General features: G+C 31.1%; 1 protein-coding gene across 1 annotated transcript in view; it reads right to left on the bottom strand.

Annotated features, from left to right (window-relative positions):
- Nucleotides 1-915: 915 nt before the first annotated feature.
- LOC141543252 (ankyrin repeat domain-containing protein 26-like) overlaps nt 916-24,477 on the bottom strand; it is a 98,324-nt gene continuing 74,762 nt past the window's right edge. The window contains exons 19-28 of the mRNA XM_074268192.1: nt 23,679-23,831; nt 22,571-22,641; nt 20,804-20,897; nt 18,658-18,770; nt 16,658-16,787; nt 14,487-14,777; nt 13,748-13,962; nt 10,414-10,633; nt 1,939-1,984; nt 916-1,089 (exon numbers count right to left, since the gene is read on the bottom strand). Coding sequence (XP_074124293.1) covers nt 944-1,089; nt 1,939-1,984; nt 10,414-10,633; nt 13,748-13,962; nt 14,487-14,777; nt 16,658-16,787; nt 18,658-18,770; nt 20,804-20,897; nt 22,571-22,641; nt 23,679-23,831 — 1,479 coding nt within the window. The 3' untranslated portion in view covers nt 916-943. The remainder of the gene's footprint in view (nt 1,090-1,938; nt 1,985-10,413; nt 10,634-13,747; nt 13,963-14,486; nt 14,778-16,657; nt 16,788-18,657; nt 18,771-20,803; nt 20,898-22,570; nt 22,642-23,678; nt 23,832-24,477) is intronic.

Here is a 24,477-nt window from a genome sequence, read left to right as displayed (position 1 = left end):
TAGAGCTTTGGGACTTATAAATTTAGATAGTCACAAATTCAAATGGTCCCCATTCAGGGACCCTTCTTAAAGAAAATTAATTTAGGGTTAATCAAGGCAGAGTCATTAATCTTGAAGAGACCTCAGGCTCAGCGAATTTGAGTACAGATAGTGAGAGATTCCAACCTCCCATGACTGGTATCCACAGGGTAAAACTGTGTAAAGCCACTGGTAAAGCACCAGCCATTGTGACTTTTCTTTTTGGGTCCGGGATCTACATAGTTATCCCACCAGAGTCACCATCATTGTGGGAATCAAAATTATCCCACTTACAATAAAAGAGACTGAGGCAGAGTTCTGAGCAATGGCACTCTATTAAAGGGTCCATGGTTCCCTCTAATGAAAAGTGGGATCTCAGAGCTTCCTCAAGATCTGAGATGCCTCTTCCTTACAAGGCTCTGTATTTGTAGGGTTAGATATCCAGTCATTCAAGAGCACAGAATAATTCCACAGACTGACATATGACACACCAGCAGATCACGAGTTGGGTCAAGTAAGAAATATCTCTACATGAGCTGGACAGGCTTCTTCTCTTAGATTTGGCAGGAGGAAATGGTAAAATTTATCATAAGGTGGGTGACCTAAGTGGTTCTAAAATGGTCACCTGCTCCTATTGGACAAGTGATATAATCTGGAAGTACAAGAATATTTTGGGGATTTTCCATGTAGTTATCTCTACCATGCAGAGCTTGGTTATCATGACAAGGAAAACAAAGATGGAGGGCCTCTAGTTAATTTTATAGGATCAAGCAAATGAATTCAAAATCTATAGGTCACCACTCTTGGGCCTTATATACAAAACTTTAACATGATTCTAACAAATTAATATTAATTGGAATAGAGTAGGGGTCTAAAAAAATTATTTCTCACAGCTTATTTCATAAGTGTACATTATTTTCTTTATTTAAAACATGTAATTTTTCCTTAAAACCTCTAAGTATTCCTGAGTTGCTCTGGAAACTGGATCCCGATTCAGATGCATTCTTGGGGACTGATAAATAGCTCCCATGGGAGAAGCCAAGCAAGTTCTAGGTTCAAGTTCAGCATTACCTGGAGGAAAAAGGGAAGAAAAAAATCAATTTATATAAATACACACATACACACACACACACAAAGAATTATGAAAATGGTCTTTGGTCCAATTGAATCTTAAAGCATTTCCCAAGTACTTTAAAGTGACGGGACTTGCCCATAGTCTCATGGATAATATGTATCAAGTTGCCTGGAAGTTACCTACTATACTAGGTTGTTCTGAAGTTCAAATCAAATAATGCAAAATGTTTTGCAAAGTTTAAAGTGTTATATAAATGTCAGCCACTATTTAAGGAATGAACTGATTTTGAGGCAACTCATCAAATTATTCATATGTTTTTATTTCTTCCTTTTATAGTAGAAGTTGGTATATTGGTAATTATAATTATGTTTATGATGGTTTCTTTTCTTATGTTCCTGTTGAACTATATTTACTATTTAATTATCTTTATTATTGCTTTGGGGCTCACAATGAAACTAATCATGCCAATTCTTTTATTTGCCTATTTGAGGGAAAATTTGAACCACACTTCCATTGAGCTGTAACTTCTCTCATTTTTTTTGGTCAAATATAACAAGAACCTTATTCATCAGATAGAATCAAGTTGGACCTCTATTCTGATTTTGAAGCTATGGTCCTAAAGAGAGTATGAATATGCCCACTGATACCACATTTGAGATATATCTCATATTTGGAAAATAAGGAATGCCTACATAAAAGACTACATGGTTACAAGTATACAAGTGGTGAAGAGAAGAGAGAGAGCGAGCATTGAAACAGCATTTTCTGGGAGTTTTCAAGCTTATTTTAAAAATCAGGGATAGCATCAAATTATGACATTTTATTTGTGAACAATTTGGACATACCTTCATCAAGTTCCCTGTTTATAGTTTTGTCCAACTCCTTCCGCATCTGAAATAATATTTTAAAAAACTACTTAGAACAATGAAGTAAATGAGAAATAAGGAACTACAGATAATACATAGAACTCAAAAAAAATATTTTTAAAAATTTCAGATACTTGAAGAACTTAATAAACTTTAGATATAAGCTTAGTTTGACTTAATCATTTCATAGAAAATATATTGATCTAATGTAGAACTTCTTAAACTTTTCCCACTCACAATCTTTTTGTCTGAATAATTTTTATGTGACCCCCAAGTGTATAGTATATAAAATTTATACAAATCAAACATTTACTGGTTTATTACCATAATTTTTGGGGCAGCTAGGTGGCACAGTGGATAGAGCACCAGCCCTGAAATTAGGAGGACCTGAGTTCAAATTTGGCCTCAATTCCTAGCTGTGTGACCTTGGGCTTAACCCCAATTGCCTCAGCAAAAAAATTAAATAAAATCATAATTTTGCAACACCCACATTCAGGTATGAGACCCTTTATAGAAGCTGAGATCTAACAAAGTAATGCTATTATCAATAAATTCAAGAATTTATCATACAAAAAGATGCATGAACTTTGTTAGCATAGTAACCTAGTTCTTCTACTCTAAGCAAATTTCCCCCCCCCCTTTTTTTTTTTCACTTTAAGCACATTTTACCCTAATTATATTTTTCTTGAAAAAGAAAATCAACTTTGAACTTTAGGCTCTTCTTGCTCACCATCTTTATGTATCTATAGTCATATTGTATCTACATCTATATCTGTTCTAGTTGAAATTCTAGACAGTAGTCATGGGCAAACCATTTAATGCTTCTGATCCTTGCTTGGTCTCACATGTTTTATACAATTATTTTCATAGGATTTTTGTGACAATCAAGTGAGGTAATATCCTTAAAACATTTTGTAAACTTTAAATTGCTCTGTGATTGTTAGCTAAAAATAGTTGTTATTCTAACAACAACAACAACAATAGTGCTATTATTTTTAGCTATTATTAGAATAAAGAATAAGGTCCAGGCCAGAAATGTTTTGGTATCTAATAGTACAGCTGTGTAGGTGGCTAGCACTAACATGAGCACTAACATGATGTTCTTCAATCAGGATAATGGAAACATGCAAGAAAGGGGAAGGTATAAAAAAGGGAGATACAGCTGGCTCTATCTATTAGGGGAAGTTAGAATCCTTTGAGATTCTATAACTTTTTTGATCTGATTCTGATTTTTTCCACTAACTCAAGCTCTGTTATTAGAAAAGCTGCTGTTAATATTTTTTTCTTAACAAACCTTAAAAGCTTCAAAATATGTGTGCTAAGATGAAATATTCTAAAAAGTTAAATTTCTAAAAAAGATAAATTGATAAATTGACAAATTTTCTAGAAACTACTACCTTATAAAATCATAGTTCTTTAAATAAATCACAGATGGCAGAATGGACTAATCAATGGACTCTTTTCTAGTTTCTTTAAGACTCTCACAGACATATCTGACAATTCATATAGTCATCACGACAAGATTTTCTGAAGATTATTTCAAAATGTAAAACATTCTTAGCTTACAGAGATCTCTATAATATGACTACAAAGTAATTATAAAAATGGATGTGAAATGATTATTTCTTTTAAAGGCATTATTATGCCTACATTTGAAAAGAATACAGTAAGAAATTTATCCAGCATCAGCATGTGGTAATAGAGCTGGAAGTAAATTTAAAAGTCAGCTAGTCCTACTTTCTCATTTTACAGATAAGAACATCAATAGAATTTACTGTGTACAAGCACTATGCTAGGGCATAGGGATTTAAATTAAAAAAAAAAATCTAAATGATCCCTACTAACATAGTAAGCTAAGCCCATAGTACTTAGTATGTAGTAAACTAATTAAGCACTTAATGCCTGCTATATGAGTTTATATTCTAATAGGAAAACAACAAAGTATATATATACTATAAAGAAAATAAATATGAAGTATTATCCCTTCTATATAGGTATTATTCCCCCCAAATTCCCATTTCTTATGTCAACCCACAATATATGGAAGCTGCAATGGGGAAAGTTCTGACAGAGAAGGGAAAACTGTAGTTAAACTCAAGATACTAAATAAAATTAATTTCTTTCATATACTCTAAGTTCTAAGCAAATTGGCCTGTTCTTCCTTATAAAAGATATTCCACCTCCTGTCTCTAGGCTTTTATAATTCTATGTCCAGGGGGCAGCTAGGTGGCAGCTAGGTGGCGCAGTGGATAAGAGCACCAGCCCTGAATTCAGGAGGACCCGAGTTCAAATTTGATCTCAGACACTTAAGACTTCCTAGCTGTGTGATCCTGGGCAAGTCACTTAACCCCAGCCTCAGGAAAAAAAAATAAAAAAATAAAAATAATTCCATGTCTGAATGTAATCCCATCTTGATAGGCTTAATTGATTGGCCCCTCCCTGTACAATCAAATTATTTTGCAAGTACTTGTATATGCTTTGTATTTACTGAGATTTATATTAATTAATTAATTATATTAACTTTTTTTACAAAACAATAATGGAACTCAAAGTCTTTTCATAGTTGAGACTTTTCTTCCAAGTACAAGAACAGTATCTACTATAGAAGAGGTACTTAATGTTTTGTTTGTTTTTTAAATAAATGAATGCCAAAAAAAAAAAAATGACCAGGTCATGAGGACTTTTTCCAGAACTTTTGAGTACTGACAGATGATAATGAATTCTTATTCATTAAAGGGGGACTAAAATAATTTTTCTTTATTTCATGAATTAACCTAATTATTTTAGTCCCCCTTAATGGTATCCTTCCTCCAAAAAAGGGGGAATAGTTTTTAAAATCATAGTTTTTAGTCATTTTTATAACATTAACTTAATTGTTGGTAATGTGCCATGCTACTGGAAGAAATCAATAATAGCCATATTGACGTCCCTGAAATAAATGAGAAGACAAAACAAAGTTTTATTTAAAATAAAGGATGGCTTAGAAAGATGGATCATAGTTGGTTTTGCTACATAAAGCCAAAAGCAACAAGAAGTATTGTTTCCCATGATATCTGATCACCTCCTATCATAATGTTTATAATAAGCTATCATGAAGACAATTATAGCTGAAGAGATTGAAGGAGAGAAAATCTATGAGAAAGAGTTTCTCAACCAAGTCAGAACTAATTTTGATGCTTAGTGACTTCAAAATGAAGATGAGAATAGAAGAGGACTCTAGGAAGTAAGCTGGAAAACATAGCTCATGTATGAGAAATAAAAGAGGACAAAAGATTTAAACATGACATAGAATCTCTCTGTCTTTCCTGAATGTTGTCTTTCTGAAGAGTTAGAAGTACAAAAAAAAAAAAAAAAAAATCACAAGAAATGAAATCAGTTATTAAAAGAGGAGAAATATTTGGTTGCTGCTTCCAAGTGACAAAACATGAGAAATATTGAAATATATTATTAAATTTTTGTGGGAAATGTTGACAATCAAGGTCAAGTTAAAAAGAGGCATCTCAACAAGGTGATCAAAAGAGCCACGAAGTGACTTTTAACCAGATTACACTGAATGGTTCCTGCTGAAGCTGAGAGAAATGGAGGGTAACTTGGTTTGGAAGATAGATTCATTTTCAACACACTGAGGAGGACTCATTCAAATGTGAAAAAGAGAAACAAGATTACAAGAAAGCTTATTTAGGAAGCCCAGTTGAGGTTTCAGGGGAGGCAGCAAGACATCAGAGATAATAAGATGCTGAAAGATCTGGATTAAGATATTTTATTTATTGATGATTGAGATATTTCCTAATTCTGTGATTCTGGGCAAGTCACTAAATTTCTCTGTGAGGATAATTTTGGGAAGATGTCTGAGCACATCGCTAAATTTCAAGCTCTCCAGATTTCTCCCATTAAAACAAAACAAATTTATACCTCAGGGTGAACAAAGACTCGTGAAAAATCAAGATGATTTGGGGCAGAACAGGGGTCCTCCGGGTACAACTCAATCTTGACTACAGACCCTAGGAGGAATTAACCAGTTTAAAGTACATATATTTCTAGGCTAGCTCCACAGAAACACCACATGGGGAGTCTTGGGGCTTTCTGGGTTTGGTTGGAGCCTCAGCAGAAACCATAGAAATTTTCATCTCCAGAGTTGGAAGTCCAAGTCTGGGAACACTGAGGGAATCTCTGTTGATTAGAAAAGCCATTCCCGGCTGTGCTACCGATTCCGGGGGCCCTGGGGAAAAGGAACCAGCACACTCGGTGAGTAGAAGCAGGGGGGGTAGGGATACTGCTGACTGCAAGCACTTGAAGGAAGAGGGGAGGTTTGGGGTTCTAGGTTGCAGGGGAGAGCTCTAACACTTTCATTACAAAATAAAACAAAAAATCAAAGAAGAAAGACCTCAACCATACAAAATGAATGTGGGAGTAGGCAAGATTGAGGTTCATCTTTAGAGGGTGACATAAAAAAAATGCTTCTACCCCAAAGAGTATCTCAAAAAGAATTATAGAACTCAAAAAATATATTTTAAAAAATCAAATGAGAGATATGAAGGAAGAGAGAAAATAAGGTAAATAAAGACCATCCAAGAAAAACAAGATTATGAAAAAAAGGTATAGTTGGTTAAACTATAAAAGTAGATCCAGTCTTAAAGAAGAAAAAAATATTTGAAAATTAGAGCAAGAGGAAGCCAGTAAAGTTGCAAAAGACCAAAAAATAACAAAACATATAAATAATAAGAAAAAAAATAGACTAGAATGTGAAACATAAAAACAACAGATGGAGAACAATCAAGAGGAGAAAATACAATAATTGGACTAACTGAAAGCTTTAACCAAAAATAGAACCTTGACAAAATAATGCAAGAATCCAAAAAATATATATATTATTCTGAAGTGATAGAAAGTAGAAATAGAAAAAAAAAAATTATATATGACTTAGCAGCCACAATAGAAGACCGTAGGTCCTGGAATCATTTATATTGGCAATCAAAAAAATTAGGCCTTTGGTCAAAAATATCACAACCAACATAATTGTCTATACTGTTGATTGAGAAAAAAAAGAAAAAAGAACATTCAATGAACCTGCAGATTTCCAGGACTTTCAATCAGATCCAGAAAAAACAACATACAAGAAACAAAAAATGTACACTCATGAATATAATTTCTTCTATTATTATATATGCTTTCTTGAAATGAACATTTATTGTTATGCAATTGGATCCTTTCTAAAGTTCTGCTGGCACCTGGCAATGTTCTATTTTGTTTATTTTCCTTTTATATCTTTTTTCCCCTTATTTTGCATAAAAAAACCAATGAGAGAATGAATATCTAAAAAAAAACAAAATAAATAAGAAAAAATAAATAACAAAGTAGCAATGTTATGAGATGATCAGCTGTGAATGACTTTGCTATTCTTAGCAATACAATAATCCAAGACTATTCTGAAGGCATTATGATAAAAAAAATTCTGTCTCTATCCAGAGAAAGAACATTGTATTTTATTCTTTTTAACTTCAAATTTTCTTGAGGATTGGTTTGTTTGTTTGTTTTTGAAGGTTAAGGGGAAATCTATATATATTTTTCCCACAACATAACTTTTTATGGAAATGTTTTCTATAAGTTCACATGAATCTTCTCAGTGGAGGAGGGAGGAAGAAAATCTGGAACTCAAAGTTTAAATGTATAAAATCATTTTATATGTAACTGGGAAAAGTAAAATATTAAATTTTTAAAATAGGGAAAATAAATATTCTATTAAAAAAAGAACTAAGGCAAAATTAAATATAGTGTTGAATGAAAAATAAAATGGACATTCAAGGAACTGTCACATTTTCATGATTTTGTCTCAAACAAACCTGAACTCAATAGAAAATTTAACATAAAAGCCAATGTCAAAGATTAATTAAGTGATTTAAATAAGGACAAATTTTTTTTTTTATGTTTTATATGTGAAAATTTAAATCAGATGTCTAAGACTGACATCAGTAATTATGTAATCCAAAAAAAAAAAAAAAAAGAAAAAGATTTGGGTAGAGCTGAGTATTATGTGATTCTAAAAAGCCAAAATTATCTAGGAAAAGATTGAAAACAGTAATTATGCTATAGGAAAGAAGTACAGTAGCAAGAATCAATACATAGAAATTAGATGAGGAAGGAGGGACTATTCACATCTGGAATGGGTAGAAGAGGGAATACACACACACAAACACACACACACCAAGAATAATTTCCAAGATTTTCCAAAATCTATTAAAAAATAAATGGGAGGGAATAGGGATAAGGTGGGGTACAGGAGGATGTTTAAATGATGGGAGCAGATGTGTAGATTAATAAGATTTGTCGATTAATAGGCATGAGATGAGGTAGATAAAGAGGAAGATAAAGGTTTAGGGGAGAAAAGGAGGGGATCCATGGTGGTTGGGGAAGAGTAGCACTGTGAAGCTAAGTAACAGCAAGGCAAGTCAAATGGTAGGAAAAAAGTAAGAGTTAGGGATGGAAATAAGAAATATACACAAATATAATACTAATAATGAGTAGAATTTATTGGAAAAAATAAAGTAGAATTAGTCATCACTGAACTCTAAGTCAGAATTTTAAAAGAGCACAATCTATATTATATGTCAGCCATAAAAATATTGTTTTAGAGGTATATGTACATATATGTGAATATATATGTAGGTGTACATGTATATATGTACATATACATATATATGTGTGTGCATATATTTATACACATACACATATATATCTGTGCTTAACTACAGCCTGGTAGGTGGTAGGAAAAGGATAAAAAAATTATAAAATAAAATGTACACAGCAGAAAATAAAAGAAAAAGGAAGCAAAGAAAAGAAGGTTATGAATACAGTCTTCTATTATTAAATGTGTTTTCTTGAAATGAAAATTTATTGTTACATATATTTTGAAGCCTTCCTGATGTTTTATTGGGAACACAACAATGCTTTTTTTTTTTTCTTTTTCTGTTTTTTTCTAATTTTGTATTTAAATTTTAAATAAACAAACATTAAAAAGGAAAGAAAAAGATTTTTAACTGGAGAAATTATTACTCCATTGTAAATATATTTATATATATATATAGAGAGAGAGAGAGAGACACATTGCTTTAACACAAGTAAATCCCTTCTTCCTAAACCTCTGATTGTGTAAACTACATTTTACTTTCTATCAGCTTTGCATCATTGGAATAAACTATGATAACAAAAAATATATTAATATAGAGGATTTTTTAAAATCAAGTATTAGACTATTATGTGGTTCAAGTTACAAAGAGAGAGCCCAAAAGAACATTAAATAATATTGACTGCCCACCTTTTCACCGATCTGTCTGCAGAGAAGGGAGAAACAGATTGTTGATCAAGGAACTGAAGAAGTAAGAACACATTTGTATATTTTATAGAAAAGAGAGTTGGTAAAAGGAAGGAAAAGTAGTGAAGTTAAGCTAATTCTGAAAGGGAAAGAATGAACATAATGTCTGTGTCAGTAAAAGGGAAGTGAAATGATAATTGAGAGTTAATAAGAAGATTTTCACATGGTATACTTTCCTTAAAAATTGGAAAGCAATCTGTTTTTAAAATGAACATATTAATTAAATGCTTCAGAAGAAAGATATATTTGTTAACTAATCTTCATATTTTCCAACTTATCGATATCACCCAGATGCTTACAAGATATAGACCCGTAAAGCTAAATCCTTTCATCTTTACTAATTTATTGCTACATTTTTGCAAGCACTTTAGCAGGGTCTTTAAAAAATATAAACATCTGCCAAACAATGTTGACTGACATTACTATGTCAGGGCTGGAAGGTCCTTAGAAATGGGCCCATATTATGAGGTGGGAGAAAGATGCCATAGATATACAATGCTTCTTAAGACTATATACTTAGATTAAGAAAATGTTTATACAAATATGAACTAAGAAACTAAATTATTCATAGTTTTTCATATTCCATGAGATTGCTTTGCAAAAGATTTCTCTGGGATACTTTAAAAAAGATTGTGTGTGTGTGTGTGTGTGTGTGTGTGTGTTTGTAGTTATACATATATATTTGTTTTAAATAATTCTTTAAAAAACCAGAACAATTATACAAAGGCTATATTTTTAAATGTTAGCATGTGAAAATAAATCAGAGATAAAGTCTCTTTAAATACTGGTTGGTGAGAAAAATACTATTCAATTTAGAGTTCTTACATGAATGCCACTTGTCAAGGTTACAATTGTTTAATACCAGATATAACTGGTACATATGATAGTTATGGACCTAAAAACATTTTAAAATTTATAACCTAGCATTTAAAATTATCATTAAGTAAAAGGGCCATCTTTATTTTAATAGAACACAAAAATCAATATGATACATTCAAAAATATGTAAGTAGGAAATTTCACTGAGATGAATATTTTACATTCTATATTTAATATGAAAGAAGAAAAGAATTTAAAATGATTAACCTTTGCAAAGTAGGCCTCCATGCCATTTTCTGAAGACCTTGCATTTCCAGGAGAATATACTGAATTTCTTCTAGGAAGGACCATAGTAATATCGAGAATCCCGACATGAGGAGACTCTTGAGCTGGATTTGTAGTAGTATTAAGTCTGCTGATTAAAGTTGGACTTTTTTGTTTTTCATTCAGTAGTCTGGAACTTATCTCTGCTAATTTCTCATTAGTTCTGTGAACATTTCAAAGCACACAAATGGTAAGCATTTTTCTTAAATGGTGTTTTTAGTTAATGCTATCATAATTGTGACTTTTTGCTAAATAGTTTCTTTACTATTAGAAAATTATTAGTAAAGTATTAATAATACTATTATTAGTAAGTAATAACTTATTATGTAAGTTATTAAAGTTTTTACATAACTAAGTTACTTCCATTAAGGTCCTTTTCTAATAAATAGTATAAAGAAATTGAGTGAAGAAAGAGATTTTAAGAGTATCCTGAGAAAATTCAAAACAAAACAAAACAAATCACAAAAGATATATGAAAATCTGGAATTCCTTACTAATCTGATCTTTAAGGAAGCATTTGTATTCTATAAATTCACATGAAAATTACTAGAGTTGTTTTAAGGATATCAGGTAGCAGCCAAATGATGCAGGACTACAGTCTCTAAAGAAAAAGGTGACTCAATTGAGGCTAAAAAAGTCAAGACAGGTCATCAGCTTCTACTTGCTCTATTCTTCTTAGTTAACAATGAAAGAGCCCTTTCCACATTGTGTGACTACTCTTCCTCCCCCCCACCCCCAAATCATCTGTAGCATCTTGATCTATATAGGATGGCAAAAAGGAAGCATACTGTAGCATTCTAAACTTGGAGGCAGAACCACTTGTGTTCAAACTCTGCCTTTGATACTTCGTATTTGTGTGAACCTGGACTAGTAACTTAATCTGCTAAGCCTCAGTTTCTTAATATGTAAAATAAGAGGGGGTTGAATTTGACTTGTAAAGGTTCTTTGTAGCTTTAAATCTATGATTCTATATCCTGTGATCTAATAGTTAAACAATATTGACAAATTATGCATGGCTCTGCAGATTCTGATGAAAATATCATGATATCATGTGCCTAAGGCTTAACTGTATAATTAATCCACTCAATTTGGAAGGAAAATAATACAATATTTTAACAAGGGTGAATTTTTAATATTCTCCATTCATATTGCAGATGTTTTTTACCTATCAGGATATTTTTTGTTACTCTGAGAGACACAACTATCAGCATGGACATAAAAAAAAAAAAAAAAAAAAAAAAAAAAAAAAAAAAAAACTGCTTTCTAGGGCTTCCAAATTCAAAATCCTCTAGTGGCTGACAGTAATTTGACCTTTGTTGTCAAGAAAACTGCTTAGCTCCTGTTTCAGAAAATTGGGTCCTGCTTTAGGAAATGATAGTAGAAACAAGAAAGAATAGTATTAGATGTTTAAAAAAACAAAGAATTTGAAAGTCTAGGCTGGGTCTTGGTAAATGGCACTGAATATAAATATGACTGTGTTAATTTTTTAAATTTCCCTTCTATTGCTTATATAGAATGTCAGGAGGAGGAAAAAAAAAACTGAGCATAAACTATTGTATTGGGAAAGAGTAAAGGAAAATAAAATAAAAAGCTATTTTCATTATCTTCCCACCTGAAAAATATAAACAGTATTAAGTTATACTTTGGTTTTATGCTTTCCCATTGTGGCTCCTTAGAAAAAAATTTAATTAGGTTCTTATTTTAGAGGCAGATGGTACACAGTAGATAGACTGCTAGATTTCTAGTTAAGAATACCTAAATTCAAATCTAGTCCCAGATGCAAATCTGTATGTGTGACCCTACATAAGTTATAACTTTATAATCTCTGTTTACCTCATTTTCCTTAACCATAAATTGGGGAGTAATAACACCAACCTCCCAGGGCTGATGGGAGGGTAAAATAAGATAATATTTGCAAAATGCTTTACAAACCTTAAAGTGTTTATTTTACATGTTTTTTTTTTTTAATAAATGATAGCCATAGGCATATAGGATGAGGATGACATATGAGGAGACAAAATTTCCTTTTAATCATTTAAACCATAATTGGAATTCAGGATTAAATAATCATCTTTATATTTATTCTTCTTTTCATGTTGACTTAATCAAGGTGTTAATCACTTACTTTTATATTGTTATTGTGCTTTTCTAAATAGAGCTATTTTCTATAGTTTCTTTGTATTGAATCTGGGGGGGGGGACAGCCATTTTGGAACTCTAATGTGTTTACATTACTCCCGCAGGGGTTCTCAAACTATGGCCTGAGGCCCAGATGCGGGTTATGGCGAATGGACTGAGGGGCGGAGACGGTGTGAGTTTTTGTTTTTACTATATTCCAGCCCTCCAACAGTCTGAGGGGCAGTGAACTGGCCCCCTATTTAAAAAGTTTGAGGACCACAAGAGGATCTAAAATAAATAGCCAGCCCACAAAACCACTTTGTTGCCAAGATATATAGTAAGGAACATTAATCCATCTCCTCTCCCCCCTTTTTTTTTATAACAGCTGGTATCTTTTGGCTAGCCAACATTCCAATCTAAACACTTTTGTAATATATATATATGTTATATCCTATTCTTTTCTAATCATTCCCCCCATGAGCTTTCATCTGTATAAAAAATTGAAGGTTAGGACAAAGGGAATTGGGGGACATGGTTGAACTTGCTATAGGCCACTAGAATGGCCTTAAGTTCTGTAGTCTTGATTGTTACCATTAGGAGAAGAATAGTTACAGTATGTCATATATTGCTATGATTTTATTATACATTTCTGTAAATACTTCAAACCTTTTAATATTGTCACTCATTGAAAGGATAATAATGTTATTCTAATTTTCAAGCTATCTAATTTCATCCTGGAAGGTCTAATATATTGTAAATAGTGAAAAGAAATAATATTGTATGTAAATAAGATACATAAAAACTAAAATAATTTTCATAGGATCATAGATAAAAGACTGAAAGGGATCTTTTAAAACCACCTGATTTTAAAGAAAGGTTTCAGAAGGGGGTCTTGTCAAAATCATATGGAAGTAAGCACCAGAGGCAAGGTTTAAAACTGAGTTCTCAGATTCTTTAAATAGAGTATTATCTTTCCAAAGTAACACACTAATTCCTTTGTACCTACTTAACATTTAAAAAAAAATTTGGTTTGATAATATTTATAAAAGTATAATCTCTACAATTAATCCCCATTTTCCAATGAAATAATAGATATGTCCATTAAGCATCTGATAAAAGTTCTTTTTTTTTTTTTTTTTAGTGTCTATGTTTAAGCTTACCCATCTAATTTGTTTGATAATGTTTCTCTGAGTTTTAATTCTTCACAATAAAGCTTTCTATATCTATCCAGTTCTGCCTTACAGTCTTCACGTAAGTTTTTCATTTTGGAGAGTTCAGTTTCCAAATCTCGAATTCGGTGCTCCATTTGGTTTCTTACTGAAACATTGTTAATTTCTCTTGATTGTTCTAAGTAATCTTGGGCTGTTGCTTGTTTCTAAACCAAGTGGAATACAAAGAATAAGTTACAAAAAATACTTTATTCTGAAAAATTTAAGATTTGTTATCATATTGTTAGTTTTCATTTAAATTTTAGTTAGTGATTCAAAAAGAAATTCTTAATTCCTAAAAATAGATTCTAACTTTGAAAGGACTCATTTTCAAGGTCAGCTGAAATTAATTTTGAAATTTAAATAATCCTTTTTAATTTCTACTGGATATTAGTTCACTAGTTCTCCTAGGGCTAATATACTAGGATCAATATAAAAACAATAGGTATGATTCTGAAATATATTTTAACTTCAAAATCTTCCAGAATATTGTTACATTTAAATATCTGTTGAATAAAAAATTCACTCTTCATTTTTAAAATTATGTTAATAACTTTTAAAAACTATAATTTCAAAGACCCATAAAAAAGAATGCAGAGGGGAAAAAATTCTATATTTGGAACAGGGAGAAAACATACTAAGCCTTCATTTATATGGAAATATTTTAAAAGCATAGTAGTGATAAAATAACCTGTAATAATAGATTGACTTTTTTTAGTTTTTCTGCAATTTCCTGCCTTGCTTGTTCTTCAATCTCCTGTTTATACTGTAATACTTGACTGTGTTGTATTTTAGTAATCTCTAAATGATGTTTAAGATTAACTACTTCTTCCTCCAATTGTCTTTTATTCCTGTCCAAATCGTCACATTTCTTTTCTAAGTTTTTCATAGAAAATAAGTCTTCTTGAAGACTTCTATTCATTGATTCCAACTGTATACATTTCGAAGATGTTGCTTCCAATTGTTGTGTGAGGTCTTCATTCTGTTTGTATAAAATAAGTTTAGCATAATAAGTTATATGAGTAAAGTAAAGGTCTTCCAATTTAAATGTTAATTTAAAATTATTAATATTAAATTGTTTTGAACTCAGTTGTAATGAAATAAATCATTATCCTTATATTACAGCTATAAAATATATTGCCTAAAATGATTATTTAGGTACATTTACAAATCAAAAACAAAAATTAAGATTGAAACAATGAAATTACTAGCTTTTATGTTCTGTTTAATCCATATTTAGTACTTGATCCCATATTGTCTTCTAGGTTTTCTCATTTTTTCATGTGATTTTTCTGCCCAACTTCTAGTACAGTGAGCAGATATCAAAAAAATTTAGAATAGATGGATTTCATCCTTCTTCAAGTTATGCTAGGCCTAAGACAGGTAATAGATCTTAAAAGTTATTTGGGAAAATGAGATTCTTTTTATCATTCTAATAATAACACTGATTCTACAGTGATAGATCTTACTGAGAAAGCAAATAAATTTATGATAATCTGAATGTCACATGGTGAGATGTACAAATACAGAACCAGAAAAAAATGTCTTTCTCATCTACAAAACTCGAGTAATAGCACCCAGAGAATGTTATAATCATTTACCAGAGATTTTATTGTATAGTAGTCTTTTTTACTGCTCCCCAAATGCCTCAACAAAATAAACCAACAAGCAGAGTAGGATTTCTACCTATTTTTCTTCAGCCCCAAGGATTAGATGACCTAAATAAGTGATAAATTTTAAAATGTGATACTACTGAAATCCAAAAGGCACAAACTCAATAAATGTTAAGCCAATTCTTTTTGATTAAATATTAATGAGAACTGCACGATAGCAAATTAATTATAGTAAAATAAAATGTTTTTAAGGAGTCACTTGTCATTATATAAAAAAGTAGTGAGAGGGTCAGAGTAGTGATTCCTAGTTTGAAATACAAGGCATAAGACCCGTGAAAAATTCACAAGATCATTCTCTGCCAAAAGATATCATATATATATATATATATATATATGTTGTATTAAATATATAAAGGAAAGCCAAGTTATGATGTGAAGCCCTCAAGGTTAAATTTCCCTATAAAAGATCCACTCATAGTAGATCTTCCCTAAAATCCCTTTTTAGTCCTCCATCTCCTTATCGTGTGTGTCTTCTCACTTCTCTCCTCCATGCTTCATGGTGTCTTTTTCCTTGTTATAGCTAACTCTTTTAGGGTGCTAAATCTCTTTTAGGGTACTAAATCTCTTTTGGGGGTAGGCCATCAGTCAATGGTGTAATCTACTTCACTTGTTAACCCGTTTTAGGGTTAGTCTGCTAAATTTCTCTATGAATTCAGCCTGTCAGTCAATGGTGTATTCCCATCTCATGGCATATTCCCTTTCTTCTGGTTAATTGTGAGTTCCAGTGAGGAGCTTTTTTTTTTTTTTCTTCTATTGTTAATTGTTAAAAACAAACAAACAAACAAACAAAAAACACCCTATAACCTTCTTTCTATTGCTATCCTGAACCCATTTCATATTTACAATTCCTGGTGTCTATTTTACTACTTCATTTTACCTGTATCCTGTTCTCATGAATAAAGGTACCTTTTGGCAAAGAGAACACCACTGTGAATTCACTTGTTCTTTGCACCTTGCACTCATTTTCAAATTTGGAATAGCTACCCTGATCCCACCACAAGCTTGTCTGAGCCCCTGAGAGCAGTAAAAAACAGTGTGAGTTGATTTTAGATAGAAAGTGTTGCCTTTGAGGATGGGAAATTTATATCTTCCCATAATTACTGATGTTCAAGGACCTGCTACATCTATACCCATTTCAAAAGAAATAAAAATATAAAGATATTTTGCTTTTTCCAATATTAAGGATTACCTTATTTTTTAACCTATTAATTTGTTTATCCACTTCAGAATGTGTTTTATTCAGTTCTTCCTGGAAAGCAACATATCCTTTTTCATATTCTCTTAATTTCTTCTTTGTTGTTTTCAACAGCTGTTTAAATCTGTGAGAATGAACAGAATAATCAAGCCAATCTTTATAGTTTAAATATTATATGCTTTAAAATATTATGTTTGACATATTGTCTTTTTTTCACTCAAAGAAAAAAAAAACTAAAAAGAGTCTTTACGTCATCCAACTCAAATCAGACAATATTTTGTTAAAATAAAACCAAGAAACAGTAGCCTCACTAACAATTTCATCTCTATTTCAAAAGATTCATTGTCAGCTCTTCATTAATATCACTTCATTGTAGAATATTCCCAAATGATTTTTGGTTAAGCTCTAATATTTTTTTGAAAAGGGAAATTTACATGATAATTTATTTAAAAAAAACATTTTATGGTGATGTTTTATGCCTCTGTTATATTAATCTTTGATCTATGTAATTTAGCTGGTGAGGTATATAAATGTCCTAACCCACAAAACATAAAATGATATCATTTAAGGAAATTGGAATACAAAGTTGCATTTAAAATGTTTATTTAGTGGATGGAAATATAAGCCATCCTTAACTTGAAAAGTAAAATGAAATCTCAAAAATTACTTTGTAAATTGACTGTTTGGGAAGGGAATGTATTCCCTCTCTTAGAATTAGTATTCTAAAAAACAGTTTAATATAAGCCCACAAAAAACCTATTTAAACCATAACACAGCTGAATTACAATCCTGGAAAAAGTATGATGATTTGATGACTGCTCTGCCTCTGAAACAGTAGCCTCTAGTTTGGGGTCAGAGGATCTGATACCTCAACAATAGTGGCCTCTTGCCATATTCAATTCAGATTCAATCAAAAAGCAGTAAGTGTTTCTCCCTAATGGTTGTGATAAAATACATAATTTAGATATGCTATGGTCTGTTCTCTAATGCAATCAAAATATAGGACATACATGTAGATCATTATGATAAAGTGTTAGTGCATTAGGGAAGTATAATAGATAGTTAGATGTGAAGTATAATGGTGAAGGTAATCAACTACAAAGATCAGAGGAGGCCTCAGAAGGGAACTGCATTTGGATAAGGTTGGATACGGGAATGGGTGAACATTATAGGCATAGTAAGGCAGAAGTAGGAAAGAACATAACATTCTTTGAAGGACAGAGAACAGTCCAGTTTAACTGGAGCTTAGGTTGTATAAGAAGGAATAATATAAGTATGGAAAGACAAGATGCTGTTTATATTGTAAAGGACCTTAAATTGGAGACCAAAAAATTTTGTAGGTTCTAGCTCAAAAGTCATAGCCTTAATGCATTCTTGTGTATCCCACAAAGTCAAAAGAGATTTTTTTTCCCTCCAATCTCTGTTCAGTTTCTTTGTATCATTCCCTAAGCACTAACCACATTCTTATTTGTACAACTGTGTCCCAGCATTACCTCTTTTACTATATTTTAATCAGCTTCAAACCAGGGACTATAGAATATTCATCTCTGCAGCTCTGGGAACTAGCACAATATTTTGCACACAACGGATGTTTAATATTACTTTGTGAATGAATGGTAAAAGAATAAATAAATAAATAAATTATAAAGGAAATAAATTAGGATGGAGAACATAGAGACCTCATAGAAACAATTTATCAGCAGAAATAGTATACTTTTAATAAGAGACTATTAAATGCTATATAGTATGATTCTGAAAAACAGTTTAAGGTACAGGTGCCATATATATAGCATTTTACTATAACTTCAAAGATGTAGGTAAAAATCTTTAATATAAATAAAATGAAAATTAAAAACACTTTTCTTAAAATTATATGCACTGTAATCATCAATGTGTAAAAATATAAAATGAATTTGCATTTATAATTTAACAAAATAGTTAAGTCCTTGCTTATTTAATGTTTGGTTCAAACATTCTGAAAAAACGAATCTTACCCACTGACATCTTTCTGTAACTGAGAATTTTTCTCAATTTCTTGCTCTAGACAATTTTCCATGAATCGCTTCATCTCAATGAATTTCTTTAATTTTTCCTTTTCAGTACCAAGCTTTGATAACATTTTAAAAAAGAAAAATATTATTATAAGAACTGAGCTTGTATTAATATTATGAGAACTAAACTTATATTTCAAAAAATAATACTTTTCATTCATTCCAGATCCAATAGCAGTTTGAGTGTAATTTATAAAAACAAAATAAATATGGAAAGATGTCACAATGATTATTCTTACTTAAAATGGCTTTCCTCTGATTTCACTATAAACCCTTTTTTTTTTTTTTTTTAATTTAGGTCAATCCTTGTAACTTTAGGTTGATCCTTGTAACTTTTCCCTTCACAGTGAGTTTCTTTTTTGTTTTATGTATCATGCTTACCACCTTAGACCAGACTCATAACTTCAAACAGAGTATCATAATTGAGAGATGAACACCTTAGTCCAACCTTCTCATTTTATACATTAAGAAAGTGGCACAGTGATATTAACTAATTTGCCTATGATTTAATAAAAAAATAAATAAAAGTCTCCTAAAAGGTCTTTCTGTTTTATCCCTACCCCAATTCTTACTAAAAGATGCTAAGGTAATTTTCATAAAACACTATATTTAGATCATATTAATTCCCTACTCAAGAACCTAAAATGAGATTGCTGTGGTCTGCAGATTGAGGCTAAACTTCTCTGGCTCACCTTAGTTTCACTAAAATCTGACCTCAACCTATTTTTTCTATCTTTTAATTCTACTTTTTTTAAAGCAACCCTCCTTATATTCCTGAGCTTTTACTCATGCAATTTTCCTAGACTGTACTGTTCTCTTATCATCTCACTATGGATTCTTTCTCAAACCTCAAAGACAACTCTCAAAGTTCTATTTTTTGATAAAACTTTTCTTGTTTATCTTGCAATTCTTCCTTCACTACATTCTTTGTTATTTTTTGTCTGTAGCATCCAGTGAACATGCCATTGTAGTTGGATTCTAATTTTTATACCACCACCCATTTTAGTTCGTTATTATTTCAGTATCTATGCTGATATACTATATAGGGACATAGCTGACATGCATTAAATAATTTTTATTGGTACAATTTGGAAAGCTGATTTGATGAGAGAATAAGAATAAGCAAATGAAGGTCGATCACTCACTCATAATTATAGACTCATTTATAGGACTCTAGTACATCATTTTATATATGAGGAAACTGAGGCCTGAAGACAGAAACTATTTGTCATATGGACAGCAAGGAGCTCAGCCAGGACTAAGAAAGTCTTCAACTTTTCACTATCTTGTTTTTCTAATATTGGGTAATAGTGTTATAAGATTAGTTTCAGGTTTTGGGAGATTATCCATTTACTTTTTAGGAGTGCAATATGTGAAAACATATCTAAGTATAATTTATTTCATGAATATGGAAAACAAACTCATAAATAAATTTCATAATTAGAAAGAGCTCTTATATAAGCAAAAGAAACCTGATATCATCAGCAAATGATTCCACTTTCTAGGTTTCTATGAAGTCTTAAACAGGAGAGAAGAAAAGAAACAAATGCTAAAAAGTAAAATCTGTTTCTTGCAAATAAATTATAAACATTAGGCCAAAGGCATGTGATGTAATGAAACCTCACATATTGCTGTCAAGACATACCCACAGTGAGCATGCTTAGTATGATTTTGTTTGATACATTCTTCAAAACAGTTCAGACTCAAAAAAACTAGCAATCTTCCTTATTAATAATGTAGATCTCATTTAATAAGTATAAATTATAACTACTAATTGAATGTCAAAATTGAAAAAAAGCAAGACTGCATTAGACTTTTGTTTTATAATGTGAACATTTCCCCCCCAACTTCATTACAACAATTTAGTCTAATGTTGTAATGCCAATATTATTAATTTAATGTGGGAAAAGTTCATCTCTCCTGTAACATAATGATTAGCACCAATAGCATTCTGAATCAATATGAATGTAGTTGGATATCAAATAATAACTAGATGTTTTTACAATTGAATTTTTTCCACATTTTACTGCATAAACAAAGGGAAAGTGTTTTTGACATGAAAAAAAACTAAATTCTAGAGTTGACTTACTGAAGTAGAATACAAAATATTTTCCTGAAATTCTTCAGTTTTATATACTTGTTGTTTTACTGTAGCTTCTAACCTTGCATTTTCAATTTTAAACCTAAAAAAACATAAATATGTTGTCAACAATTCAATACTTATTAAGGACTTTTAATATTAAATTTAATTCAACATGTTCTTCTTAAGGTTCATGACCTTACTTGCAAAACTGGAGGATATAAAAATATAAAAATAGCTTCAATCTTCAGAGATTTTGTTTTAACAGAATGAAACAATCCATAGATATTTGGAGTAAACACAAAGTTATTTAAGAAAGAAATTTTAAAAATTAATCCAGAAAAGTTTTAGGCAAGAGGCAGTGTTTTCTGAGGTGAGCTTTGAGTAGAGATGAGGAGGGACAGCATTCATGAGGGGATCAGTCCGTGCAAAGGCATAGAGACTGAAGAGAGATGATACTTGGAATCTGAATACAAATATCAAAAACAGCAATAACTCTTTTTAAGAAACTTACATTGTATTTGGATATTATTAATACCCACTCCACCTTCATATATATCTCACATTTAGATAAAAATATTTATACATGATACATGCATATATGATCAGCATCTATAATAACAGTGTTTTGGAGCGGTGATTTTCTAGGTATAGGAGGACACCGTCCACTTATTCAAACTTGCAACTTCAAGTTTTCCAAAGTTGCCTGTCAATACTGAGAGATTCAATGACAAGATCAGGGTCACACAGTCAGTATATGTCAGAAGCAGAATTTGAATCCAGGTCTTCCTAACTCCAGGGTCACTCTCCCTACTAAACCTGGTTGTCTCATGATTGTTTCTGGAGATTACAGTCAATTTTCTGTTTTACATGTCTTTTGATATTTCTTCAGACATACTTTCTTAACATGTATATATATATATATATATATATATATATATATATATATATATATATATATATATATATATATATATATCACACTATCAATTGCATATGAAAAATATATATAAAACATTTTTTGGGGGAAAAATGATATGGCACAATTAGCCAAGATTTTTTGAGAGGATATTTATAGGCTGAATATGAAGAAAAACATGAAATTTTTATTGGAACAGGGGAACTCCTGATGAGGAAACTCCTCCTACCTGTGTATATCTGTGCCAGCTCTGCAATGTGTACTTTTGGGGAACTGTGGGGGGGAACAAAGTGACTTTCCCAGGACACACAATCAATCAATAACGTGTCAGACATACAACTTGAACAAAGATTTTCCTAATTTGGAAGCAGATTCTCTATACATTGGATTACACTGCTTCTACCATAGTTTTCAAAGGAATACATATATAATTTGGCTTGGGTTCAGTTTTCTAGCAGTAATTTATATTGCTCATCCATTCAAATTCTGTTGATTATTTTCATTATGTCCCAATACTTTTGGGGGCATATAATCCAATTCACTTTCCTATAGATCCATTTATCATCCCTGAAACTCCAAGGACCCAAATCTTCCTCCCTTTCTACCATTAGGATGTAAATTTCCTTGAGGGCAAATCACTGCTTTTGGCATCAATGTCCACAATGTTTAAGAACAATTTATTCATTCATCTGATCATCTCAAAATAAACCATAGTTAAGTAGAATATTCCTGTCTCCCACTGAATAAAAAATTTTTAATTAAATTATGCTATAGTTGAATACATTATGGTAGTTTATCATTTTTATTTGTTCTATAACTAGTCATAATACTAAATTAAAAAAAATCTTTACTCTTACTTTTCTATATGATCTTCTAACTCATTAATATATCGCTGTGACCGTGTGTGCTGTTCTTGAGATTCTTGCAGCTATAAAAATTCCAAACAAAATATCTCAAGTTTTTGCAACTTTAAAAACAAAATCACAATTTTAAATTTAACTCTTAATTATAATGAATGAGTATTACATAAGTATTAAACTTCACCAAAAATTTCACTAGTCCATCAAGTAGTCAATTCTATAAACAAAGCTATGTATTTTTATGTTTCAAATATCTACTTTCATTTTACATGGACACATGCACCATTTAAGTGCATTTTTGATTAGGTATTTATGATTTCAGTAGCATAGAAAACTTCATATATCACAGTCATCTATAACTATAAATCCTAAAGAGTTGACTGAGACTTACAAAACATTACTGGAGGTTTTCGCTAGCAAATCACTGAGGGTGAATTGAGCTTAATTTTCCTAATTCCAAACCAATACACTACACCAAAATTGATTCATGTAAAATGAGCAAAGTTATGCTTGGTGATTATGAAGCTGTATACTGAAACTCTTGCTCTAAGGAAGAAACCCATGTTTTAAGGAAAAGTAGCCTTTGGAAAAGTAAACTTCAATTGTAGATTTTTATAAATTTATATTTATGCAATTATCTAGAATGCATGTCATCAAATTTAACTACTTAGCAGTTCTTTCAATAGAGTTGCTTACTCAGGGCATTTGCGTTGAGCAAAAACAAGCACCTACCACTACTATTGCTACTTCTACTTTTGGGGATTAAATGAGATATTGTATGCAAAGGGCTTTCTAATCATATAGTGTGATTAATGTATGTATTATATATGTGTATGTATATGTAATATTATTATTCCTTAGAAAAATACCTCATTCCTTCTGTGAAGAATAAATATTTTGTGATAAACAAAACTGTCAATGACCCAAAGAGTGAATATATAAGCACCCCAATTTAAGGGTAGAAATGGAAGATATTATAGGTCTTGTCTGTCAATTTAAATAATGGATATCCTGCTCAGGAAATATTGGTGAAGAAAAAGAAATGTTACACTAAAAACAGTTTCCCTTAATCATTGACAAATTATTGATTTTTTTGCATACATACTTTACTTTTCATTTCATGTACTTCCTTCTGTAGTTGCTTTTTCTTATCTTCCAAATCATTTCGATGACCTGATGTAATCTTTAGAGAAGCTTCAGTCATAGATAGTTTTTTTAGGGAATCAGCAAGTTCTTGTTGAAGCTTTCTTATTGTACTCTGATAGAAATATGTCTGTGTTATTTCTACTACTGATTTCATAAATCAATGTTAGCTTATGTGAAATAAATATATCTTCAAAATTAATTGGTATATTTCCATATGCAACTTAGTTTCAGGAACATATTCATGGTTATCATAGATTTAGAACTAGAAAAAGTCTTAGGGGCTATTTAATCCAGTCACCTCATTTTGCAGATAAGGAAACTTAAGCCCTCAAGATATTAAATTAGTTACTTAACAACATAAAGATAGTAATATAGAAAATGATTTGAACTTAGTTCCTGATACCACAAACCTCTTTTGACTATACTACTCTCCTTCCATTGAGCCTATATGGACCAAATGCTATCTTCCCATTTGTTCAGTAAAGCAATTAATTCAGTCTGATTATTACATCTTTTTGAGCATTATAACACCTTCAAAGCCATATAAACTTTTTATGTGCAATTCACATGGAAGATGGTATAATTGTAAAGGGAAAAATAACTTCTTATACCTGATAGAAACATTAGCAGTTTTTCCTTTCTATTTTTAAGAAAAGTTAACTGCCTTATTTCTTTGTACCTGCCCTTATAAGAATGAGGACATCTATTTAAAAAAATTAATTTTCTTTTGTCTCATAGTTTGCCCTGGACAATGATCA

The sequence above is a fragment of the Sminthopsis crassicaudata genome, chromosome 5, assembly GCF_048593235.1.
Source record: "Sminthopsis crassicaudata isolate SCR6 chromosome 5, ASM4859323v1, whole genome shotgun sequence".
Taxonomy (NCBI): Eukaryota; Metazoa; Chordata; class Mammalia; order Dasyuromorphia; family Dasyuridae; genus Sminthopsis; species Sminthopsis crassicaudata.
Note: the sequence above shows the minus strand (reverse complement) of the source record. Positions and strands in the feature narration are given on the sequence as shown.